Source organism: Physeter macrocephalus, chromosome 4 (genome assembly GCF_002837175.3).
Source record: "Physeter macrocephalus isolate SW-GA chromosome 4, ASM283717v5, whole genome shotgun sequence".
In the NCBI taxonomy this organism is placed as follows: Eukaryota; Metazoa; Chordata; class Mammalia; order Artiodactyla; family Physeteridae; genus Physeter; species Physeter macrocephalus.
Genome location: NC_041217.1, coordinates 126,947,079 through 126,971,112, shown reverse-complemented (window position 1 = coordinate 126,971,112; position 24,034 = coordinate 126,947,079). Strand labels below are relative to the sequence as shown.

General features: G+C 35.7%; 1 protein-coding gene across 1 annotated transcript in view; it reads right to left on the bottom strand.

The window, feature by feature from the left end:
• Positions 1-6,443: 6,443 nt before the first annotated feature.
• DNAI4 (dynein axonemal intermediate chain 4) overlaps positions 6,444-24,034 on the bottom strand; it is a 100,950-nt gene continuing 83,359 nt past the window's right edge. The window contains 2 exon segments of the mRNA XM_024119870.1: positions 6,444-6,566; positions 10,568-10,776. Coding sequence (XP_023975638.1) covers positions 6,444-6,566; positions 10,568-10,776 — 332 coding nt within the window.

Sequence of the window (24,034 nt, the reverse complement as noted above, 5' to 3'; positions counted from 1 at the left end):
GCAATCCCACTACTGGGCATATACCCTGAGAAAACCATAATTCAAAAAGAGTCATGTACCAAAATGTTCATTGCAGCTCTATTTACAATAGCCAGGACATGGAAGCAACCTAAGTGTCCATCAGCAGATGAATGGATAAAGAAGATGTGGCACATATATACAATGGAATACTACTCAGCCATAAAAAAGAAACGAAATTGAGTTATTTGTAGTGAGGTGGATGGACCTAGAGTCTGTCTTATAGAGTGAAGTAAGTCAGAAAGAGGAAAAATACCGTATGCTAACACATATATATGGAATCTAAAAAAAAAAAAAAAAAAGGTCATGAAGAACCTAGGGGCAAGACAGGAATAAAGACACAGACCTACTAGAGAATGGACTTGAGGATACGGGCAGGGGGAAGGGTAAGCTGGGAGACAAAGTGAGAGAGTGGCATAGACATATATACACTACCAAATGTAAAATAGATAGCTAGTGGGAAGCAGCCGCATAGCACAGGGAGATCAGGTCCGTGCTTTGTGACCCCCTAGAGTGGTGGGATAGGGAGAGTGGGAGTGAGGGAGATGAAAGAGGGAAGAGATATGGGGATATCTGTATATGTATAACTGATTCACTTTGTTATAAAGCAGAAAGTAACACACCATTGTAAAGCAATTATACTCCAATAAAGACGTTAAAAAAATTTTTAAGTAAATAAATAAATGAAAATGGTGTAAACATCACAATTAAAAAGGCTGAGATTGTAAGATTGGATAAAAAAGCAAGACAACTATATGGTGCCTAAAAGAAACATACCAAATATAAAGACACAAATAGGTTAAATGTAAAGGATGGGAAATGATAAACCATGCTAATACTAGTTAAAAGAAAGCTGGAGTAGCTACATAAATATCAGACTAGATAGAGTTCAGAATAAAGAATGTTACCAGTTATAAATAAGGCCCTTTTATAATGATAAGGGAGTTGATTAATCGAGAGAACCTGACAATCCTAAACACTTATGCACTTAAAACAAAGGTTCAAGATACATAAAGCAAAAACTGATAGAATTTCAAGGAAAAAAAGAAAAATTCACAATTATTGTCAAAGACTTCAATCTCTTTCTCTCAATGACTGATGGAAGAAATCAACAGAAAATCAGCCAGGATATAGTAAACTTGAACAACACCATCAACCCACTTAAACTGATTGACATCCACAGAACATTCCACCCAGCAGTAGCAGAATATACACTTTTCTCAAGTGCATAGGGAACATTTACAAGTAAAAATCCCATTCTGGGCTTTAAAACAAATTTTAATAAATTCAAAAAGATTCAGTTTATAAAAAGTTTGTTCTTTGATCATGATAGGATTGAATTAGAAATCAACAGCAAGATCCTTGGAAAAGCCCCAAATATTTGGAAGCTAAATTACATGCTTCTAAATAACCTATCAATCAAATAAGAAATTAAAGGAGCACTGTTGATGTTTTGGGCCAGCTAGTTCTTTGGGTCAGGGGAGGACAGTGGTTGTCTTGTGCATTGTAGTGTATTTAGTGGCATCCCTGGCCTCTGTGTACTAGATGCCAATAGCACTCCTCCCCACATCACACCTCCCACAGCTGCAACAAACAAAAATATCTCAAGACATTGTGAAATGTCCCTGATGGGAAACTACTCCCCTCCCTGCCCACATTGAGAACCACTGCTCTAGAGTCAAGGTGAAAAGTAGATTACAGGAATTTGAGAATGAAGGCAGTTAGAATATGACTGCAGTAGTAAAAGTGAAATGTAATAAAGGCCTGAACCACATTTGCAGTCGTAGGCTTGGACTAGAAGGAGTGGGACAATCTTACTTAAATATCATTTGGGTAATAGGGTAGAATAGAGTAAGAGCTCAAGTTTTGGCTTGCATAAGTAAGTGGATGATGGTGTCACTAAAGAGATAATCATATTACATATCACAGAAAATATATAGGATATGTTTTTTTTGCAAGTCTGTCATAGTGGCTGAATTTCTGATTCCAAAGGACCTCTGGATAAAAAGATTTAGAAAAGTAGAATTTTACTAAGAGTGCTCTGACTTGACTTTGGTCTTGATAAACATGATCTTAAGTGGTCTTCCTGATCCCCAGAATCATGAGTCACCACTCACATTGAGATATGGAGGACTATATAGTGGATTTGGTTTCTATAAGTATGATAGAGCAGCAGAGTACCAAAGAGGGGCAAGGAGGGGCATTCAAGTTAAACATGGAGCTGTAAAGATAGTTCCATAGTTGCTCAGAAATACAGACCTTTCCTCCAGAAAGCAGAAAAACGACAGCCAACTGGAATGTGCCATTCTACCTTAGGCTGACACCTATGATACCTATGTGTGTTATTTTTTTATTTACAAGGCACAGTATTTATTAACATGCTGACATTTTGTCTTGATTTATATCTTAATACACTTCAATTATCAGCAGTTGTTATACGCAATCGTAAATAACAGATTGAAATAATTTACCTTGGGGTGAAAAGCAAAACACATTCCAGGAACCTGTCGCGATATCAAAACTTCACCTTTCTTTTCTTTTTCCCCTCCTTTTTTGCTGCTGCTAGCAGTAGTTCTCCTCAAACGCATCAAATCTTTATTTAAAGAAAAAATACATATATTATTTACCACAGGAAATAGTAATGTAGATATACTATGTCCCTTCTGCAGATAATATGATTTCTGCCATCCTTTGCAGGTCATTATGTTAAAATTAGCAAATACCAGAGCTAGATGCTTAGAAAAACAATGACCAAGCCCAGTTTTTTTTCTTATTTAGCCAAACCTAAATTTGTCACCTCTTATACATAGTTCACTAGGAATTTTTAATTCAGCACATAACAAGAGAAAGATAATTTGGTGTCTGTGTGTGTATTTATTTATTTTTACCATGACAGTCCAGTCCTTTCCGTATAACCCATTTGGAGATCCTTCCATCTGCTGATATAGAAACTAGTATTTCTCTTTTGTCATCACCTGCTGTCCCTCGATCTTGTTCTATCCACTGTAGTTGCCATACAGGTCCCAAATGTTTTTGAGGTGATTCGCTAAAACAGGGAAAAGCACGAAATATAAAATAGTTATAATAATTTTAAAATTCTTGGAGTATAAGCGACTTGAAGTATAAGTGATAAGGACAGCTCCCTAGAGCATCATGACCTATTTATGGAATGATGCTTTTATTGTTCAAAACTGGACTTTTACTTCAAATATTTTGAAAAACAGGAAAAATAATCACTTTGCTAATATTCACTGGTGTTTTTCTCATTTCTTACAAAAGGAAAATTTTATTGCCTTTAGTTATACTAGCTATGATATCAGGGATACGAAAGCAAACATTTTCTTTCTTTTTAGAATCTACTTCTCTTACTCTATTCATTTACTTTTTCCTAGTTGTGTAAATTTAATTTATTTTAGACACATTGAATATAATTATCTCCATCTTTATAAGGATATTTTTCATAGCTTAAATGAATAAGTCATTTAAGTCTTATTCAAGTAAATAGTTACCTCACCCTTCTTCCTATGTTTCAGGATGGCCCACTGGCTTGATTCTCTCTAGGGCTGAGATTTAAAAGTTTTATGATGAATTATAATCACTTCTCAGATTACTGGCTGCTTTCCTATCAGATTAATGGGTTGCTTTGTTCCTAGTACTGACTCCCTTGATTTTTTATGCAAACTCTCCAAATCAGTAGTTCTGAATTTTTAAAAGTCTATATATCTTTGATTTTTTTGGTAAAAGTTATGGACCCTCTTCCCAGAAACAAGCACAAAGGCTCACGCTTACAAAACTATGAAAATAATTTCAAAATTAAGCTAAAGAACACCTGCTTTAATGCCTATTTCCAGTTCTTGCGAAGTTTATTCAAACACTAATATAAATATACCGCCTCATTTTGCTCCACTGGTATCTGGTTTATTATAAAAACCTAAGATATCTTTCAATATCTTTAAAATTTTATTTTCTCAATATGTCTCATTCATTCATTCTTAATCAAACACTTACTGTAATCCTGTTATATGCCTGATATTATGTGACATACTGAGGATACAAAGGTAAGGAAGACATAATCCTTGCCCTCAGAGCTTACAGCCTCCTCAGGGAGATATATATGTAAATAATTTATACAAAGCACAATAAAGGCTACAATAAAGGTATGTATTGGATGCACAAAAGAAGAGAATGGGCAGGTTTCCTGGAAGAGGGGACACGGAAGCAATAAAGGATACAACTTTCATTTATAAGGTGAATAAGTTCTGGAAATCTAACGTACAGCATGGTGATTATAGTTAATAATACTGTATTGCATACTTGAAATCTGCTAAGAGAGTAGATCTTAAGTGTCCTCACCACTCACACATAAAATGGTAATTATGTGAGGTTATGGTTGTGTTAATTAATTTGACTGTGGTAATCATTTCACAATGTATACATATATTAAATCACCACACTGTATGCCTTTAAAAATTATGTCATACAATCTAAATATATACAATTTTTATTTGTCAATTATACCTCAATAAAGCTGTAGATATTTAAAATTTTTGAAAAGAATAAGCATAAACCGTCAAGCCAAAGGAAGTTTGTTGGTGAAGAGGCAGAGAGGATGATAAGGAGATATTAGGGCAGAGCATTCCAGCTGGAGAGACATTATGAGGAATTATTAAATGCTTGAAAGATAATGGTATTACTCTCAATAACAATATAAACATTCACTCAAAACTAAATAACAGTAGAGTAATTTTTTCCTTCTCCCTAAAAAAAGCACATGTTTTATGTTTATCTAATTCTTGGGATTCTCACCTACTATCCAGAACTGGAATGTTACTGTTGCTCTGTACATTATAAATTGCAATAGTGCCATTGTGATAGCCAACTGCTAAAAGGTTAGGTGCTCCAATTGAAAAATCCACAGCAGTAACACCATATGGACTCTGATAAGTACGTTCTGGCCACTGAATAAAAAAAAAAATTATATTACATTTTAACCTTGGTTTTGTAGACCACAGTAAGGTAGGGTATGATGGTGGCTGAAGACTAGGCTGGTGGCAGTGGGGATGTGAGGAGAGTTAGTTTGCATTCAGTTATTCATTTCTTCCTAACTTCCTGTATACATGAGAATAAAACTTCAATTGGCCATTTCCTTTATTTTGATAAATCCTCAGAGCTCAGTAGTTTTAAGAAATACAGCATGTGGTTTCTACAGTAATTATCATTTTGGGTAATCCTCCAGCAGGATTTGTATGATCATCACAAGTCACCGTCTTAAAGATACAAATAATGGACACCAAATAAATTATCCTGCATATATTCCTATCCTCCAGTATCTGTTTCAGATGCTTGTATTATCTAATCATTCTAAACAAGGATAGAGGAAGCTCCAAAACTCTCGAAGTTACTCTTTTCTACAACTCTGAAGAGTTGTGAAGAGTTTTACTGTTTTGTTTTGTTTTGTTTTAACGTCTAATCCAACTCCTTTCTGGTTTCTAACAACCTACATGGAGAAGAAGATACCCTGCTGATGATGAATCCTATGTCAACCCTTCCACACGTTTAAAATTGCTTCTTCCTTTCTTTTAGGCTATATACACCCAGCTTTCTAACAGATGGGGGATTATTTATAAAAACTCTAATCGTTTTTATATGCTCTTCTGATCGTCTTCTAAGTTTTCCACTTTACGTTTCAGTTGTGACTTAAAACTAAAGCTGTAAAGTAACAGGTTGACTAGGACTGTTTAACGAAAAGCATAACTAATTCTTTTTTTTTTTTTTTTTTTTTTTGCGGTATGCGGGTCTCTCATTGTTGTGGTCTCTCGCGTTGCAGAGCACAGGCTCCGGACGCGCAGGCTCAGTGGCCATGGCTCACGGGACCAGCCGCTCCGCGGCATGTGGGATCTTCCCAGACCGGGGCACGAACCCGTGTCCCCTGCATTGGCAGGCGGACTCTCAACCACTGCGCCACCAGGGAAGCCCAAGCATAACTGATTCTTGTTCATTCTCTTTGAAAAATTCATGGCAGTAAGAGAGTTATATTAATCTATTTTCTATCTATCGAGGATAGCAGAAATATATTTTATAAAGTGATAAGGAGTTATTTATATATTGAGAAACAACCCAGTAGTAAATGAAACTTAATTTTTAAAGAATTTTTATTTGCAAATATATTCTTCTGTATAACAGGCAGTGATAAACAATAATGGTTCAGCCCTAGATCATCATATCTAACAGCACATAGTAGATGTTCAATAAATATTTATTAAATGAATTTACCTTATCCTATAAAGTGTAAGAACAAATTTTAATTGTTTTATTGTTATAGATTTAAACCAAAGAAAGTAAAGTCTTGCTTGGTAAAACTTTCTTGAGTTTGTTTAATGATCACATAAAACTAACTACTTTATGAGAATTATGTGAACATTTAATTAAATAAAAATAGGTCTTATTCCTGTTTTAGTTACCATGGGATTCTTTATTGACCAGCAGCAAGCCAATCCTCTTTTTTGCTCCTTAAATCCAAAGTTCCCATAGCCAACAGCCAAAAGGTCCTAAAAAACAGAAAAATTAAAAATAAGAGAAGACAGCATAAAAATATCAGCAAATGTATAAAGATGCATATTAATGAACTGTGTTAAAATAGTGATGACATTTCAATTGAGGTTAAAAAATACCAATATACCAACTATTTTCACTCTACATATCCATCTTCCTAAGCAAAATAATAGTAAAAATAATCACATTTTTAGGCTGAAGAATAAACACTCAAAAAACACCAATTGCTGACAAGCTATTTTACATATTGAGATAATCTTCAAAAATTGTATTATTGCATTATAGTGTCTTATGGGTTTTTAATAATGACCTAATAATTTCAAATGTAAAATAAAAGCCATTTTTAAAAAAATTTATTTATTATTATTATTATTTATGGCTGCATTGGTTCTTCATTGCTGCACGCAGGCTTTCTCTAGTTGCGGCGAGCGGGGGCTACTCTTTGTTGCGGTGCACAGGCTTCTCGTTGCCGCGGCTTCTCGTGTTGCGGAGCACGGGCTCTAGAGCACGGGCTTCAGTAGCTGTGGCACGTAGGCTCAGTAGTTGTGGCGCACGGGTTTAGTTGTTCCGCGACATGTGGGACCTTCCTGGACCAGGGCTCGAACCCGTGTCCCCTGCATTGGCAGGCGGATTCTTCGCCACTGCACCACCAGGGAAGTCCCAAGACATTTATTTTTAAAGGGAGGTACCATGGACTGAATTGTATCTCCTCCCCTAAAAGTGATATGCTGAAGTCCTAACACCTAATAACATGTGATTATATTTGGAAATAGGACACTTAGGAGGTAATTAAGGTTAAATGAAGTCGTAAGGGTGGGGTCCTAATCTGATAGGATTGGGTTCCTTACAGAAAGAGGAAGAGACACAAGAGCTCTTTCTCTCCACCATGCAAGGATACAGCCAAGCCAGGAAGAAAGCCTTCCCCAGGAACCAAATTCATCTGGCACCTTTATCCTGGGCTTCAGAGCCTCCAGAACTGTAAGAAATAAATTTCTGTTGTATAAGCCATCCAGTCTATGGTATTTTCTTATGGCAGCTCGAGCTGATTAATACAGCAGGTCATTTCCAGAAGTGCTTATACAGATGACCCTTGAACAACACAGGTTTGAACTGTGCAGGTCCACTTATATGTGGATTCTTTTAAATAAATGCATTGAAAATTTTTTAGAGATTTGAGATAATTTGAAAATTTCGCAAACTGCATAACCTAGAAATATCAAAAAAATTAAGAAGATATGTCAGGAATGCATAAAATATTTGTAGATAAAATTAATAATATGTGAGTTTTCTTACTGTTTTATAGCTTTGCTTTCAAAGAACTACATTACCATACAGTATGCCTCTCTCTCATAATTGGAGAAACTGCATATCAGCCTATCATCACAGGTAAGTAGGTTTTTTTTTAATGTAACAGTGTTTCCAATACTGTATTATGAATGACTATAATACTGTATGTCATAAAAACTTTATAATAATTCATTCATTAGTTTATAGGCTAGGCTATCCTGAAGCAATCATATCAATTACACTAGACTACCATAAAGCAATCATATTGCTGCTTCTTCATTATCAATGCATAAATCATTATACCTGTAAATAAATATGAATTTATTTTTCACATGATATTTTCATTTTTGGTGTCTGGTGTTAGTAATACATGTAACATCAACAGTGTTTTGTATCATATAAGACAGTATTGATGCAGGTACTGACATTTATCTGTTAAACAGATGACATAAGCTTAACGGTATTGATAAATACAGTACTATAAATGTATTTTCTCTGATGATTTCCTTAATAACATTTTCTTTTCTCTAGCTTACTTTATTGTAAGAATACAGTATATAATACATATCACACACAAGATATGTGTTAATTGACTATGTTATTGGCAAGGCTTCCAGTCAACAGTAGGCATTAGTAGTTAAGTTTGGGGGGAGTCAAAAGTTATACTTGGATTTTCATTTGCATGGGGGGTTGGCACCCCAACCCCCTTGTTGTTCAAGATCAACTCTATAAGTATGTATGGACAAAAGTTTAATGATCGACCAAACCCTGCCTCTTCTCTGTAATCAGAAATATTACAGACACAGTCCTGCCACCACCCTACCTTCAAGCCAACATCGTGTCTCCACAATCCCCTCTGCCTTAAAATACTCTTCACCACTACTCTTAGCCTGACATTGACAAACTCCTATTCATCTCTTCTAGACTCAGCATAGGTGTCACTTCCTCTAAGAAGCATTCACAAGCCTCTCTTATGTGTTCCCACAGCATTATTTATTTTCTTTATTAAAGCACATAGGAAAGTATTATATGGTCAGTGTCTATGTGTGACTAAATTACTACAGTATCTCCAGCGCTTTAACAGAGTTCCTGGCACAGAGTTAATGTTCAATAAATATTTGTAGAATGAATTAATAAATATGATAGATGGCATCTGTCATATATTTTTTAGCTTCATTCAAAATTAATCTTATTCTCAATAGCAATAATAATGTTTAAATGCTAGTATATCCAGTTTCTTAAAATGATTAATCTGTTCTTATTACATGGTTATTATTGATTTATTAAATCTCACTTATCTACAAGATGTTCCCAAATAGTTTTATAAAGACAAATCCATACTAAAAGTATTTTATTTTATTCAAAAATAATATACATAATTTAAGAATTGTGTAATTTAGGTTTCAACAAAAATAATTTTTTTAGGTTTTTTAGCATTAATTTTTTTATTGAGGTATAATTGACATACATTATATTAGTTTCATGTATACAACATAATGATTCAATATTTGTATATATCGTGAAATGATCACCACAAAAAGTCTAGTTAATATGCATCACTATACATAGAGAATTTTTTTCTTGTGATGAGAACTTTTAAGATCTACTGTCTTAGCAACTTTCAAATATGCAATGCAGTATTATTAACTATAGTCACCATGCTGCACATTACAGCATGACTTATTTATTTTATAATTGGAAGTTTGTACCTTTTGACTCCATTCACCCATTTAATAGCCATAACAACTATCATATTTGTGCACAGTACCTTATAAGGTGTAGCAATAATATAATAAGGCTAATTCTTAAAACATGGATAATACAAGACAGTTTAAACAAATTTGTTTTGACCGTTTTAAAAATACACCAAATATTTATTCCAAAGATACTGCCATTACACAGAAGATTTTTGAAATTACTGGTGGAGAATCATGTCTTCAGAACGAGTTTATAAACCTCAGGAAAAAATAAGTCTCATTATTCTATAATCATCTCTTTTTGACAAGCAAACATACCATTCTCCCACTTGATGATTCTTCTTAGCAGTGCAGTAGTTAAAAGCAAGAACTCTGGAGCCAGAAGTCTGGGTTTGAATTCTGTTTCACTTACTGGTTATATAACTTTGGGCAAGTTATTTATCCTTTCTGTGCTTCAGTTTCCTCATCAACATAATGAGGAAAATAGTAGAGTTGTGATAATACAAGTAAAACATTTACAATAGTGCCTGGTACATAGTAGGTGCTGTTTAAGTATTTGCTACTATTAGTAGTAATAGTATTTTAAGGAATCTCAAAATTATTTTGCACATGTTCAGGGTCACTGGATTAAGTATATACTTCCATATATGATTACTTTAAAGAGAATACAAATTTGGGCACATGAGTTTCGTACCATGTTAAACTAAATAAATATATATTATCTTCTTGTTCTCTTAATATCTCATATGGATTCAGAGAATGCCATGTCCCAAGTACATCTCCTAAAATAAAAATGGTGACATTTTCATATTAAAGGAGAAAAACATCATTTTGTAACTGTTTGCATTTTCCCCGTTTAAAAACATGAACTTGTCTTTAGAGGAATTTTAAAACTAGGGGTTATGTCAATATAAATCCTTTGCCTAATAACTGAGAAAAAAAAGCTTTCATTAGTACTTGACAAGTGCCCTTAAATGCTAGAGACAGAATTACTAAAATGTTTGATAACTTACTGGATTTGTTTTATTCCAGGCAAGGCTGCTCACATTAAGGCCTTTGGTTAAGTCACAGGAAAAGGACCAAAGTCGTTCCAAATTGGCTGGTATTGTTGATTGTTCTGAAACTATTTCTATTTCTTCTTCCTCTTCCTTCTTAGCCTCTTCTTCTATCTTTTCAAGTTTTTCACCTACTAAAACGTCTTCAGGTTCTTCAGGTTCTGGCTCTAAAATTAAGTCAAATAAAAAGAAGATCATTGTGCTCTATACCTACAGGAATCTACCAAAGTCTCCAAAGAGCATCTCTATCTACCACTGACACTTCAGCCATCATTGGATCTGCTGGGTCATATGGCCCAAGGGACTAGGTACCCTGAATAGCTGCCTGAGCCTGTTGCAGAATCTTCTGTCATTCTAGGCCCCACTCAAAGCTACTGGCTTTTCAGACCACTAAGTAAATGGACCAGAGGACTCATCCAAATGAGGAATATGTTGCCTCTAAAATGCAAAGAGGTCCACTAGGCATTGTGTCTCTTTTTTTTTGGTTGAAGGGGAACCAGATGCAACAATGTATCCTTCACCTTAGAAGGTATATCTTGACATATTCCATGCCACTGGACCCTTGGAAATTTCACTGAGGGGGAAGGCCCCTGAAATTTTGTCAGATTTATTTCTCACCCTCTGACATGCAAATGTCTTACCAGCTAAGTCTACTTCCTGTTCACTAGGTCCAATCAGCACAATACCATCAATGTAATGGACCAGTGTGATGTCCTGCTGAAGGGAAAGCTCCCTGCAGACTAAATTATGACATGAAGCAGAACCGTGAAGGTGTACTGCTGACCTGACCAGCTGAAAGCAAATAGCTTCTGGTGGTTTTACCAACAGGTATTGAGGGAAAAAAAACCGTTTGTCATATCAATAGCTACACACCAGGTACCATGAGATGTGTTAATTTGCTCAGGCAGTGAAACCCTATCTGAAACAACAGCTGTAATTGGAGTCACCAAGTGGTTAAGTTTACAATAATCCACTGTTTTTCTCTAGGATCCGTGTGTTTCCTATGTAAGCTAAACAGATGAGTTGAATGGTGAGAGTCAACATTCCTGCATATTTCAAGTCCTTGGTGGTAGCATTAATCTCTGAAATCCCTCCAGAAAGGTAGTATTGCTATGATGTGCTATTTTCATAGGCATAGGCAGCTCTAGTGGCTTCCACTTCGCCTTTTCCTCCCATATTAGCCCTCACTCCACAGGTCAAGAATCACATGTGGGGATTCTGCCAGTTTCTGAATATTTCTATTTCAAGTATACATTCTGGAACAGGGGAAATAACCACAGGATGATTCAGTGGACCCACTGTGAGATGAACCTGATCTAAAATTCTGTAGAGCACCGGACTTTTACAAGTCCTTACTCTGACTTGTAGACCCCAGTGATGTTTTGGGTCTCCCAGAGCTAGTGTGAACTCAGAGCCACTGTTCAGTAATCCCTGAAATTTCTGATATTTCCTTATCCGCAATGCACAGTCACCCTAGTAAAAGGCCATAGATCCCTATGGGGAAAGCTGGGATAAATATTAACAGTATGCATTCTTGGCAGTGTAGCATGATACATTCTCTAAGGGACCCAGTCTCCCCTTCATTCAAGAAGTTCTGGTTCTATAGGAATAGGTTAAGGGACTGTGAATTTTTTTTTTAGTGTTTCAAGTTAGAAACACTTGACCTAGAACTCTACTGCTTACACAGATTAAGAATTTACAAGAAGACTGTCTGTTATGGGCTGAATCATTTCTCCCCAAAATTCACATATTGAAGCCCTAAGAAAGTAGTACCTCAGAATGTAATAGTATTTTGAGACAAGGGCTTTAAAGAGGTGATTAAGGTAAAATTAGGCTATTAGTGTGGGTCCCAATCCAATATGTTTGGTATCCTTATAAGAAGAGGAAATTTAGACACACCAAGAGAGACAAGGGATGCACACACACAGAGAAAAGACTGTGTAAAGAGGCAGCAAGAGGGTGGCCATCTGCAAGCCAAGGAGAGAGGCCTCAGAGGAAACCAACGCTGCTGGCACCTGGATCTTGGACTTCCTGCCCCCAGAACTGTGAGGAAGTACATTTCTGTTGTTTAAGCCACTCAGTTTGTGGTATTTTGTTATGGCAGTCCTAGCAAACTAATACATCACCTACCTATTTCTCTTCTAAGGACATCATAATCAACTAGCCAGTGCCCTGGGTCTCTGCAAGTCAGACTATTCTCATTACTGCTTTGTCCCCATTATGGTAACCACGCCTACATTTCCTCTGGCGATTAAATGCTGCCCTTTAGCCCCCTCACCCTCAGGATCCAATTACCCTTATTGTATTTAAGGCCCCAGTTCAGAGAGGCAGCAGCTCTCACTATAACTTCTGACCTACAGAAGAGTGACCACAGAGCTCTTCAAGGATGTCGGGGCTCACCCTCACAAGTTTACTTCTCACAATTGTGGTGAAAGGTATGTTATCTGGACCCTCCTGGAGCGACCAGGCAGGTCATCATGATAAGTCCTCTCTAACGTTAGAACGTCCCTACACCTTTGGATACCTTTCTTTAGAGTATACCAAGACAGTTCTGACACTTCAGCTCCACTTAGTAAAGGCCACATTTTGGTCCATTATCAGCCAACCAAAAAACAAATTCTTAAAGCCATCTCTAATCCTTAACCTACAACACTGTACCCAGAATCTCCGCTCAGTGGAACCATATTAACTTTGACCTGATCCGACTTTATATTCCTTCCATCATTATCCTATACCCTTAATACCCATTTCCACCTATATTCCTCAGATCTCTGCCTGTATAAATTAGCAAACTCAGCAATTGATTCTCCAAGAAGTTATAACAAACCAAAATGTGTTGTACTTAACAACTTCAAAATACATGAAACAAACAATCAAAACTAATAGCTCTGAAAGGAGACATAAATACACAATTATAATTGGAGATTTCAACACTCCTCTCTCAATAACTGGTAGAACAAGTAGGCAGAAAATCAGATGACCTGAACATCACTATCAACCAACTTGACCTAACCAACATTTATAGAACATTCTATTCAAAAACACCAGAATATATGTTCTTCTCAAGTGCCATAGCACATTCTTTAAGATGGACCATATTATGGACCATAAAAAAACTTTAGACCACAATGGAATTAAATTAGAAATAAGAGAAAGATAGCTAGAAAATTCCAAAATATTTGTATATTAACACATTTATAACAACACATGGGTCAACGAAGTCTCAAGAGAAATTTTAAAATATATTTTAATGAACTGAAAATACAACATATCAAATCTTATGAGATTCAGCTAAAGCACTGTTTAGAAAGCATATATGAGAAAAGAAGAAAGTTAAATTTGTATCTCACATGTGATCTACCCATTCCACTCCTAGGTACTGACCCAAGAAAAATGAATGCAAATGCCCATACAAAGACTTGTATACCAATATTTTTACCAACTTTAATTGTAATGGCCCCAGACCAGAAACAAATATCAATCAACAGGTGAAAGTATAAACATAGTATAGGATATTCATACAATGGAATACTAGTCAGTAATAAAAAAGAGTGAACAATTGATACATGCAACCACATGAGTGAATCTGAGATAATAATTTTGATTTTAATAATTTTGCTGAGGAAAAGAAGCTAGATAAAAGAGTAATTAATGTACATTTATATAAAATTCTAGAAAATGCAAACTACTAATCTATTTAAGGATATAAAGCAAATCAGTGGCTTCTTAAGGATAGGAGAGGGGCAAAGAGGAACAAGAAGGAAGGATTGTAAAAGACATGAAGAAAACATTTGAGATATACATATATATCATTATATATAATTGTATATATTCATTGATTGTGGTGATATATCAAAGCTTTTGAATTGTATGCCTTAAGCATTAGCAGTTTGTCCCTTATACACTTCAATAAAACTGTTAAAAAATAACAGTGGTATATCACTCTTTAAATGAATCCCAGATAATATAAATACCACAGCATTTTTTAATTGTGAAATTACAATCATTGACATGCATAGGTTTTAGCCGTACAGTTTGATGAGTTTTTTTTTCACATTAAATTATTTTATTTATAGCCCCACTGTTTTAGATGTACATTATGGACTATCCAAAAGCACTATTTTTTTTTAGCAATCCTGGAAATTTTGAATACTCTAAGCAGCTCCCAAAGATCAAGTTGTCAAGTTCCTCACCGAGGACATCCTTAGGTCAGCTGTGTGCTCCCAGATAGTAAGTAGTCAGCTAGCAGCAGTCTATGCTTCAAGCATCCATCTTTCACCTGAACAAAAATTAAAACCCCCTCGCCGCATCTCCCGGCGTGGGAACACAGACCCGGGGCCGCTTCTGGGCTTTCTGAGGTCTCACCGACAACGTGGCGGAGGCCAGACCAGGCCGCTGCCCTCCAGGCGTTCAGGGACCGGGAGCCTCGGACTCAGCCCGGCAGTGGCGCCAGCCTCACTAGACTCAGGGCAGCCAGGCTCTCCTGCCCTGCGCCCGAGCCGTCGGAGGCCAGGCGGCCACAGGCCGGGGACCGTCCGAACCTCTGCCACCCTACATGCCGAAGGAGAAGTGAGGTTAGAAAGAGCACGCGGCCTTCCCACAAAGCTTTTTTCCAGTTTGATGAGTTTTGATAAATATACACACTGATGTAACCAACAATCCAATCAAGATGCAGAATATATCCATCAACCAAAAAAGTTTCCTCATGCTACTTTCCAGTCAAACCTAATCTACCATAGGCAGGCACTGGTTTAATTTCTAAAACCTTGGAGTAGTTTTGTTGGTTATAGCATATCATGAAAATGGGCCCATTGGTATGCATTCTTTTGTGTCTGAATTCTTTCACTTAACAGTGTTTTTGAAATCCATCAAGGTTATTATGTATATAAGTAGTGCACTCATTTTTATTGCTGAGTAGTGCTCCAGCATTTGTTTTTTTTGCGGGCCTCCCTCTGCTGCGGCCTCTCCCGTTGCGGAGGACAGGCTCCGGATGCGCAGGCTCAGCGGCCATGGCTCACGGGCCCAGCCGCTCCGCGGCATGTGGGATCCTCCCAGACCGGGGCGCGAACCCGGTTCCCCTGCATCGGCAGGCGGACGCGCGACCACTGCGCCACCAGGGAAGCCCCAGCATTTGTTTAAGCATTCACCTACTGATGGATACCTGGGCTTTTTCCAGTTTGGGGTTATTATGAATAAAGCTGTAATGAGCATTCTTATATGTCTTTTTTTGTGGACATATTTTTTTCTCTTGCGTATATATCCAGGAAAAGGATTATTGGGTCATTGGATGGATCTGTGTTTAACATTTTAAGAAACTTCCTAGCAGACTTCTGGGTTGTACAATTTTATACTCACACAGCAATATATGAAAAACCCAAGCTGCTCCATGTTTTTGCTAACACTTGGTTCTGTCAGTCTTTTTAATTTTAGCCATTCCGGCTAGTGTATTGATTTTAACTTGCATTTCCTTGATGACTATGTTTAGCACATTTTCAGGTATCTATTTGTTGGGTGAAGTTCCTGTTCAAACCTTTTGTCTATTTTTTTTTAACATCTTTATTAGAGTATAATTGCTTTACAATCTTTTGTCTATTTTTTCATTAGGCTGTTTATCTTCTTTTTATTGGGCTGTAAATGTCCATTACATATTCAAAACTTAAGTCTTTAGTCAGATGTATGTATTGCAAACATATTTTTCTAGTCTGTTGCCTTGCATTTTTTTCCTAACAGTGTTATTCAAAGAGCAGGCATTTTAACTATTGCAAAAGTCTTATAAATATTTTTCCTTTATGCCTTGGGATTTTTGCACATTAAGTATCTTTTCTTATGCTAAGATCACAAATAATTTTTCTTTTATCTTCTTCTAGAACTTTATAGTTTTAATTTTTACATTTAAATCTATGGCCCATTCTGAGTTAATTTATACATATGATATGAGGTGAGGGTTGATGTTCATTTTTCTGCCCATATGGATATCCAATTGTTTCAGCACCATTTTTTAAAAGATCAGCCTTTCTCTATTGAATCACCTTGACATGTTTGTTAAAAATCAATTGACCATATAGGTCTGTGTTTATTTCTGGACTCACTACTCTGTTTCAATCATCTATATGTCTATCCTTAGACAAATACCACACTGCCTTGATTACTGTAGCTTTATAGTCACTTGTAATCTGGTGGGGTAAGTCCTTCAACTTTATTCTTCTGTTTCAAAATGACTTAGTTATTCTAGGTCCTTTGCTTTGCCATATAAAATGTAAAATTATATTGTCAATTAATTATCTTTCAAGAAATTTAAACTGGTGAGAAATGTCTCTTACTTTTACTCACATTTTCAAATTCTAGCATTCTCCATTTCTTTGTTTAGATTCTGGTTTCTATTATTATTTTTCATCAGTCTGAAGAACTTCCTTTAACATTTTTTACAGTGGTGGTCTGCTAGCAATGAATTCTCTCAGCTTTCGTTTGTCTGAACATGTTTTTATTTCACCTTGATTTTTGAAGGATATTTTCTCTAGATATAGAATTTTTTAGCACAGTAAAAATGTCATTGCATTGTCTTCTGGCTTCTGTTAAGAAATAAGGGCATTATTAGCTTTCTTCCCTAAATGTAACGTGTTTTTTCTGGCAACTTTTAACATTTTTTTTGACATATTACTTATAATGTGCCTCAATGTGGTTTCCATTGTGTTTATCTTGCTTGGGTTTCATTGAGCTTTTTATAATTGTTGGTTTAAAGATTTTTTTTCAAGTATTGAAAATTTCTAGCTACTCTTTCTTCAAATATTTTTCTGCTTTTCCTCCTCTTTATTCAGTACTACAATTCCAGTTACATGCATGTTAAATCACATGATCTTGTGACACAGGTCACTGAGGCTCCTTTTTTTTTTTGGCCTTGTTTATCTCCGTACTCCAGTTTGGAATGTTCCTCTTGCTTGTCTTTGAGTTCACTGATCTTCTTCAGTTTTTAGTATTCTGTTAAAGCCAAACAGTAAATTTTTCATTTCATGTATTATGTATTTCAGGTCTAGAAGTTCTATTTGGTCCTATATGTAGCTTTCATTACTTTCCGCATTTTATTCTTATTTTATTTAAATCCTTAAGCATATTTTTATAGCTTTTTCTTTAATAAACTTTATTTTTTAGAGTAGTTTTAGGTTCACAGCAAAATTGAACTCAAAGTGCAGAGTTCCCAAATACTCACACGCAGATATATGCACAGCCTCTTCCAGATCAACATCCTGCACCACTAGTACATTTGCTACAATCAGTGAACCCATACTGACAAATCATTATCCCCCAAAGTCCATAGTTTACATTAGGATTCACTCTTGGTGTTGTACATTCTATGGGTTTGGATGAGTGTACAATGACATGTACCCACCATTATGTATCATGCAGAATAGTTTCATCACTCTAAAATTCTTATGTGCTCTGCTTATTCATTTCTCCCAACCCTCTAATCCCTGGAAACCCCTGATTTTTTTACTGTTTCCATACTTTCACCCTTTCCAGAATGTCATACAGTTGTAATCAGAGTATGTAGCCTTTTCAGATTGGCTTCCTTCACTTAGTAACATGCATTTAGGTTTTCTGCATGTCTGTTCATGACTCGATAACTAATTTCTTTTTAGTGCTGAATAATATTCTATTGTCTGGATATACTTCAATTTATTCACCTACTGAAGAACATCTTGTTTGCCTTCAAGTTTTGGCAACTATGAATAAAGCTGCTATAAACATCTGCATGCAGATTTCTGTGTGGATATAAGTATTCAACTCCTTTGGGTAAATACCAAGGAGTGCAGTTATGGACTGTATGGTTACAGCATGTTTAGTTTTGTAAGAAACTGCCAAACTATCTTCCAAAGTGGCTGAACCATTGTGCATTCCCACCAACACTGAATGAGAATTCTTGTTGCTCCACATCTTTGCTAGCATTTGGTAGTATCAATGTTTTGGATTTTAGCTATTCAGTAGTTTTGTGGTGGTATCTCATTGATGTTTTAATTGGAAGTTCCTTAATATATAATGTTGAGTATCTTCTTACATGCTTATTTGCCCTCTGTATATCTCTTTGGTGAGGTATCTGTTAGGTCTTTTGCCCATTTTTAAAAATTATGTTGTTTGTTTCCTTATTGTTGAGTTTCAAGAGATATTTGTATATATTGGATGAGTCCTTTACCAGATATGTCTTTTGAAAATATTTTCTCCAGTCTGTGACTTGACTTCTCATTCTATTGACAATGTCTTTCATAGGGCATAAGTTTTTTTGTTTTTTTTTTAATTATTTTTTATTGACATATAGTTGCTGTACAATATTATATAAGTTAAATGTGTACAATATAGTGATTCATAATTTTTAAAGATTATACTCCATTTACAGTAATTATAAAAATTGGCTATATTCCATGTGTAGTACAATATATTCTTGTAGCTTATTCTATACCTAATAGTTTGTATTCCTTAATCCCCTACATGGCCCCTCCTACCTTCCCTCTCCTCACTGGTAACCACTAGTTTGTTCTCTATATCTGTAAGTTTGCTTCTTCTTTTGTTATATTCACTAGTTTTTTGTATTTTTAGATTCCACATATAAGTGATACACAGTACATGTCTTTCTCTGTCTGACTGATTTCATTTAGCGTAATGCCCTCCAAATCCATCCATTTTGCTGCAAATGTCAAATTTTCATTTTTATTTTTGGCTGAGTAGTATTCCATTGTATATATATACCATATTTTCTTTACGTGTTTATCTGTTGATGGACACTTAGGTTGGTTCTATATCTTGGCAATTGTAAATAATGCTGCTATGAACATTGGGGTACATGTATCTTTTAGAATTAGTATTTTGGGGTTTTTTGGCTATATATCCAGGAGTGAAATTTCTGGGTCATATGGTATCAATATGGTATGTTTTTAATTGTAATGAAGTCTGGCTTATCAATTATTTCTTTCAATAGATCATGCCTTTGGTGTTAAATCTAAAAAGCCATCATCATACCCAACATCCTCTAGATTTTCTCCTGTGTTGTCTTCTATGAGTTTTAGAGTTCTGCATCTTACATTGAGGTTTCTGATCCATTTTGAGTTAATTTTTGTGAAAAGTGTAAGACCTGTATCTAGATTCATTATTTTTCCCATAAATATTCAGTTGTTCCAGTACAATTTGTTGAAAAGACTATTTTTTTCCATTGTATTGCCTTTCCTCTTTGGTCAAAGATCAGTTGGCTATACTTATGTGTATCTATTCTGGGCTTTCTATTCTGTTTCATTGATCTGTGTGTCTATTCTTTCACCAATACCACACTGTCTTAACTACTGTACCTTTATGGTAATTCTTAAAGTCAGGTAATTCCAGTCCTCCAACTTTGTTCTTCTCCTTCAATATTGTGTTAGTTATTCTGGGTACAATAGCTTTTTAAAATTCTTTGTCTAGAGTTAGTGTCTCCCTACAACTAGGGCACCTGCTGGCCACTAGTGGGGAACCCTGACACCCAAGGAGATGGGAGGAACCCCCAAGTGAACCGGATATTGGTTCATGAGCCAGGGGTTGGGCCAAAGCTCCTGCAGCAGGAGCTCCGAATCTGAACCAATGGACTAACAGAGAACCTCAGATGCCAGGGAATATTCATTGGAATGAGGTCTCACAGAGGTCCTCAGCTCAGCACCAAGACCCAGTTCTATCCAACAGCCTACAAACGCCAGAGTTGGAAGCCTCAGGCCAAACAACCAGTAAGACAGGAACACAATCCAACTCATAAAAAATAAAAAAGAGATGGCAGAAAAATATGTCACAGATGAAGGAGCAAGGTAAAAACCTACAAGACCAAAAAATTGAAGAGGAAATAGGCACTCTACCTGAAAAAGAATTCAGAGTAATGATAGTAAAGATGATCCAGAATCTCGGGAAAAAAAATGGAGGCACAGATTGAGAAAATACAAGAAATGTTTAACAAGTATCTAGAAGAACTAAAGAACAAACAGAGATGAACAACACAGTAACTGAAATGAAAAATACACTAGAGGGCATCAATAACAGAATAACTGAGGCAGAAGAACGAATAAGTGAGCTGGAAGACAAAATGGTGGAAATGACTGCAGAGGAGCAGAATAAAGAAAAGAGAATGGAAAGAATTGAAGACAATCTCAGAGACCTCTGGGACAACACTAAACACACAAATATTCAAACTATACGGGTCCCAGAAGAAGAGAAAAAGAAAGGATCTGAGAAAATATTTGAAGAGATTATAGTCGAAAACTCCCCTAACATGGGAAAGGAAACAGTCACCCAAGTCCAGGAGTGCAGAGAGTCCCATACAGGATAAACCCTAGGAGAAACACACCAAGACCCATATCAATCAAACTAACAAAAATTAAACACAAAGAAAAAATATTAAAAGCAGCGAGGGAAAAACAAAAAATAACATACAAAGGAATCCCAATAAGATTATCAGCTGATTTTTCGGCAGAAACTCTGAAGTCTAGAAGGGAGTGGCAGGATATACTTAAAGTGATGAAAGAAAAAAACCTACAACCAAGATTACTCTATCCAGCAAGGATCTCATTCAGATATGACAGAGAAATTAAAAGCTTTTCAGACAATCAAAAGCTAAGAGAATTCAGCACCACCAAAACAGCTTTACAACAAATGCTAGAGAAACTTCTCTAGGCGGTAAAAACAAGAAAAGAAAAAGACACACAAAAACAAACCCAAAACAATTAAGAAAATGGTAATAGGAACATACATATCAATAATAACCTTGAATGTAAATGGATTAAATGCCCAAACAAAAGACACAGACTGGCTGAATGCATACAAAATCAAGACCCATCTATATGCTGTCTACAAGAGACCCACTTCAGACCTATGGACACATACACACTGAAAGTGAAGGGATGGAAAAAGATATTCCATGCAAATGGAAATCAAAAGAAAGCTGGAATAGCAATATTCATATCAGATAAAATAGACTTTAAAAAAATAAATGTTACAAGAGATAAGGAGGGACACCACATAATGATCAAAGGATCAATCCAAGAAGAAGATATAATAATTATACATGTTTATGCACCCAACATAGGAGCACTTCAATACATAAGGCAAATGCTAACAACCATGAAAGGAGAAGTCGACAGTAACACAATAATACTAAGGGACTTCAACACCCCACGTACACCAATGCAAAAGCTAAGAGAATTCAGCACCACCAAAACAGCTTTACAACAAATGCTAGAGAAACTTCTCTAGGCGGTAAAAACAAGAAAAGAAAAAGACACACAAAAACAAACCCAAAACAATTAAGAAAATGGTAATAGGAACATACATATCAATAATAACCTTGAATGTAAATGGATTAAATGCCCAAACAAAAGACACAGACTGGCTGAATGCATACAAAATCAAGACCCATCTATATGCTGTCTACAAGAGACCCACTTCAGACCTATGGACGGGTCACAAATCAAGCCTTGGTAAATTTAAGAAAATTGAAATCATATCTAGCATCTTTTCTGACCAAAACACTATGAGATTGGAAATAAATTACAGGAAAAACACTGTAAAAAAACACAAATACATGGAGGCTAAAGAATATGTTACTAAATAACCAAGAGATCGCAGAAGAACTCAAAGAGGAAATCAAAAAATACCAAGAAACAAATGATAACAAAAATGCAATGACCCAAAACCTATGGGATGCAGCAAAAGCAGTTCTAAGAGGAAAGTTTATAGCAATACAATCCTGCCTCAAGAAACAAGAAAAACCTCAAATCAACAATCTAACCTTACACCTAAAGCAACTAGAGAAAGAAGAACAAACGAATCATAAAGTCAGTAGAAGGAAAGAAATCATAAAGATCAGGGCAGAAATAAATGAAATAGAAATGAAGAAAACAATAGCAAAGATCAATAAAACTAAAAGCTGGTTCTTTGAGAAGATAAACAAAATTAATAAGCCCTTAGCCAGACTACTCAAGAAAAAAAGGGAGAGGACACAAATCAATAAAATTAGATATGAAAAAGCAGAAATCACAACTGACACTGCAGATATACAAAATGATAACAAAAATGCAATGACCCAAAACCTATGGGATGCAGCAAAAGCAGTTCTAAGAGGAAAGTTTATAGCAATACAATCCTGCCTCAAGAAACAAGAAAAACCTCAAATCAACAATCTAACCTTACACTTAAAGCAACTAGAGAAAGAAGAACAAACAAATCATCAATGACCCAAAACCTATGGGATGCAGCAAAAGCAGTTCTAAGAGGAAAGTTTATAGCAATACAATCCTGCCTCAAGAAACAAGAAAAACCTCAAATCAACAATCTAACCTTACACCTAAAGCAACTAGAGAAAGAAGAACAAACGAATCATAAAGTCAGGAAAGCTACAATTTTCCAAGACTGAACCAGGAAGAATTAGAAAATATAAACAGATTGATCACACGTAATGAAATTGAAACTGTAATTTAAAATCTTTGACAAAAGAAAAAGTCCAGGACCAGATGGCTTTACAGAAGAATTCTATCAAACATTAAGAGAAGAGCTAACATCAATCCTTCTCAAACTCTTCGAAAAAATTGCAGAGGGAGAAACACTCCCAAATTCATTCTACGAAGCCACCATCACCCTGATACCAAAACCAGAAAATGATATCACAAAATAAAGAAAATTATAGACCAATATCACTGATGAACATAGATGCAAAAATCCTCAACAAAATAGTAGCAAACAGAATCCAACAGCACATTAAAAGGACCATACACCATGATCAAGTGGGATTTATCCCAGGGATGCAAGGATTCTTCAGTATATGCAAATCAATCAATGTGATACACCACATTAATAAATTAAGGAATAAAAACCATATGATCATCTCAATAGATGCAGAAAAAGCTTTTGACAAAATTCAACACCCATTTATGATAAAAACTCTCCAGAAAATGGGCATAGAGGGGACCTACCTCACCATAATAAAGGCCATATATGAAAAACCACAGCAGGCGTCATACTCAATGGTGAAAAACTGAAAGCATTTCCACTAAGACAAGGAACAAGACAAGGATGCCCACTCTCGCCACTCTTATTCAACATAGTTTTGGAAGTCCTAGCCACAGCAATCAGAGAAGAAAAAGAAATAAAAGGAATATAAATTGGAAAAGAAGAAATAAAACTTTCACTGTGTTCCAATGACATGATACCATACATAGATAGTCCTAAAGATGCCACCAGAAAACTACCAGAACTAATCAATGAATTTGGTAAAGTAGCAGGATACAAAATTAATGCACAGAAATCTACGGCATTCCTATACACCAACAACAAAAATCAGAAAGAGAAATTAAGGAAACATTCCCATTTACCACTGCAACAAAAAGAATAAAATACCTAGGAATAAACCTGCCTAAGGAGGTGAAAGAC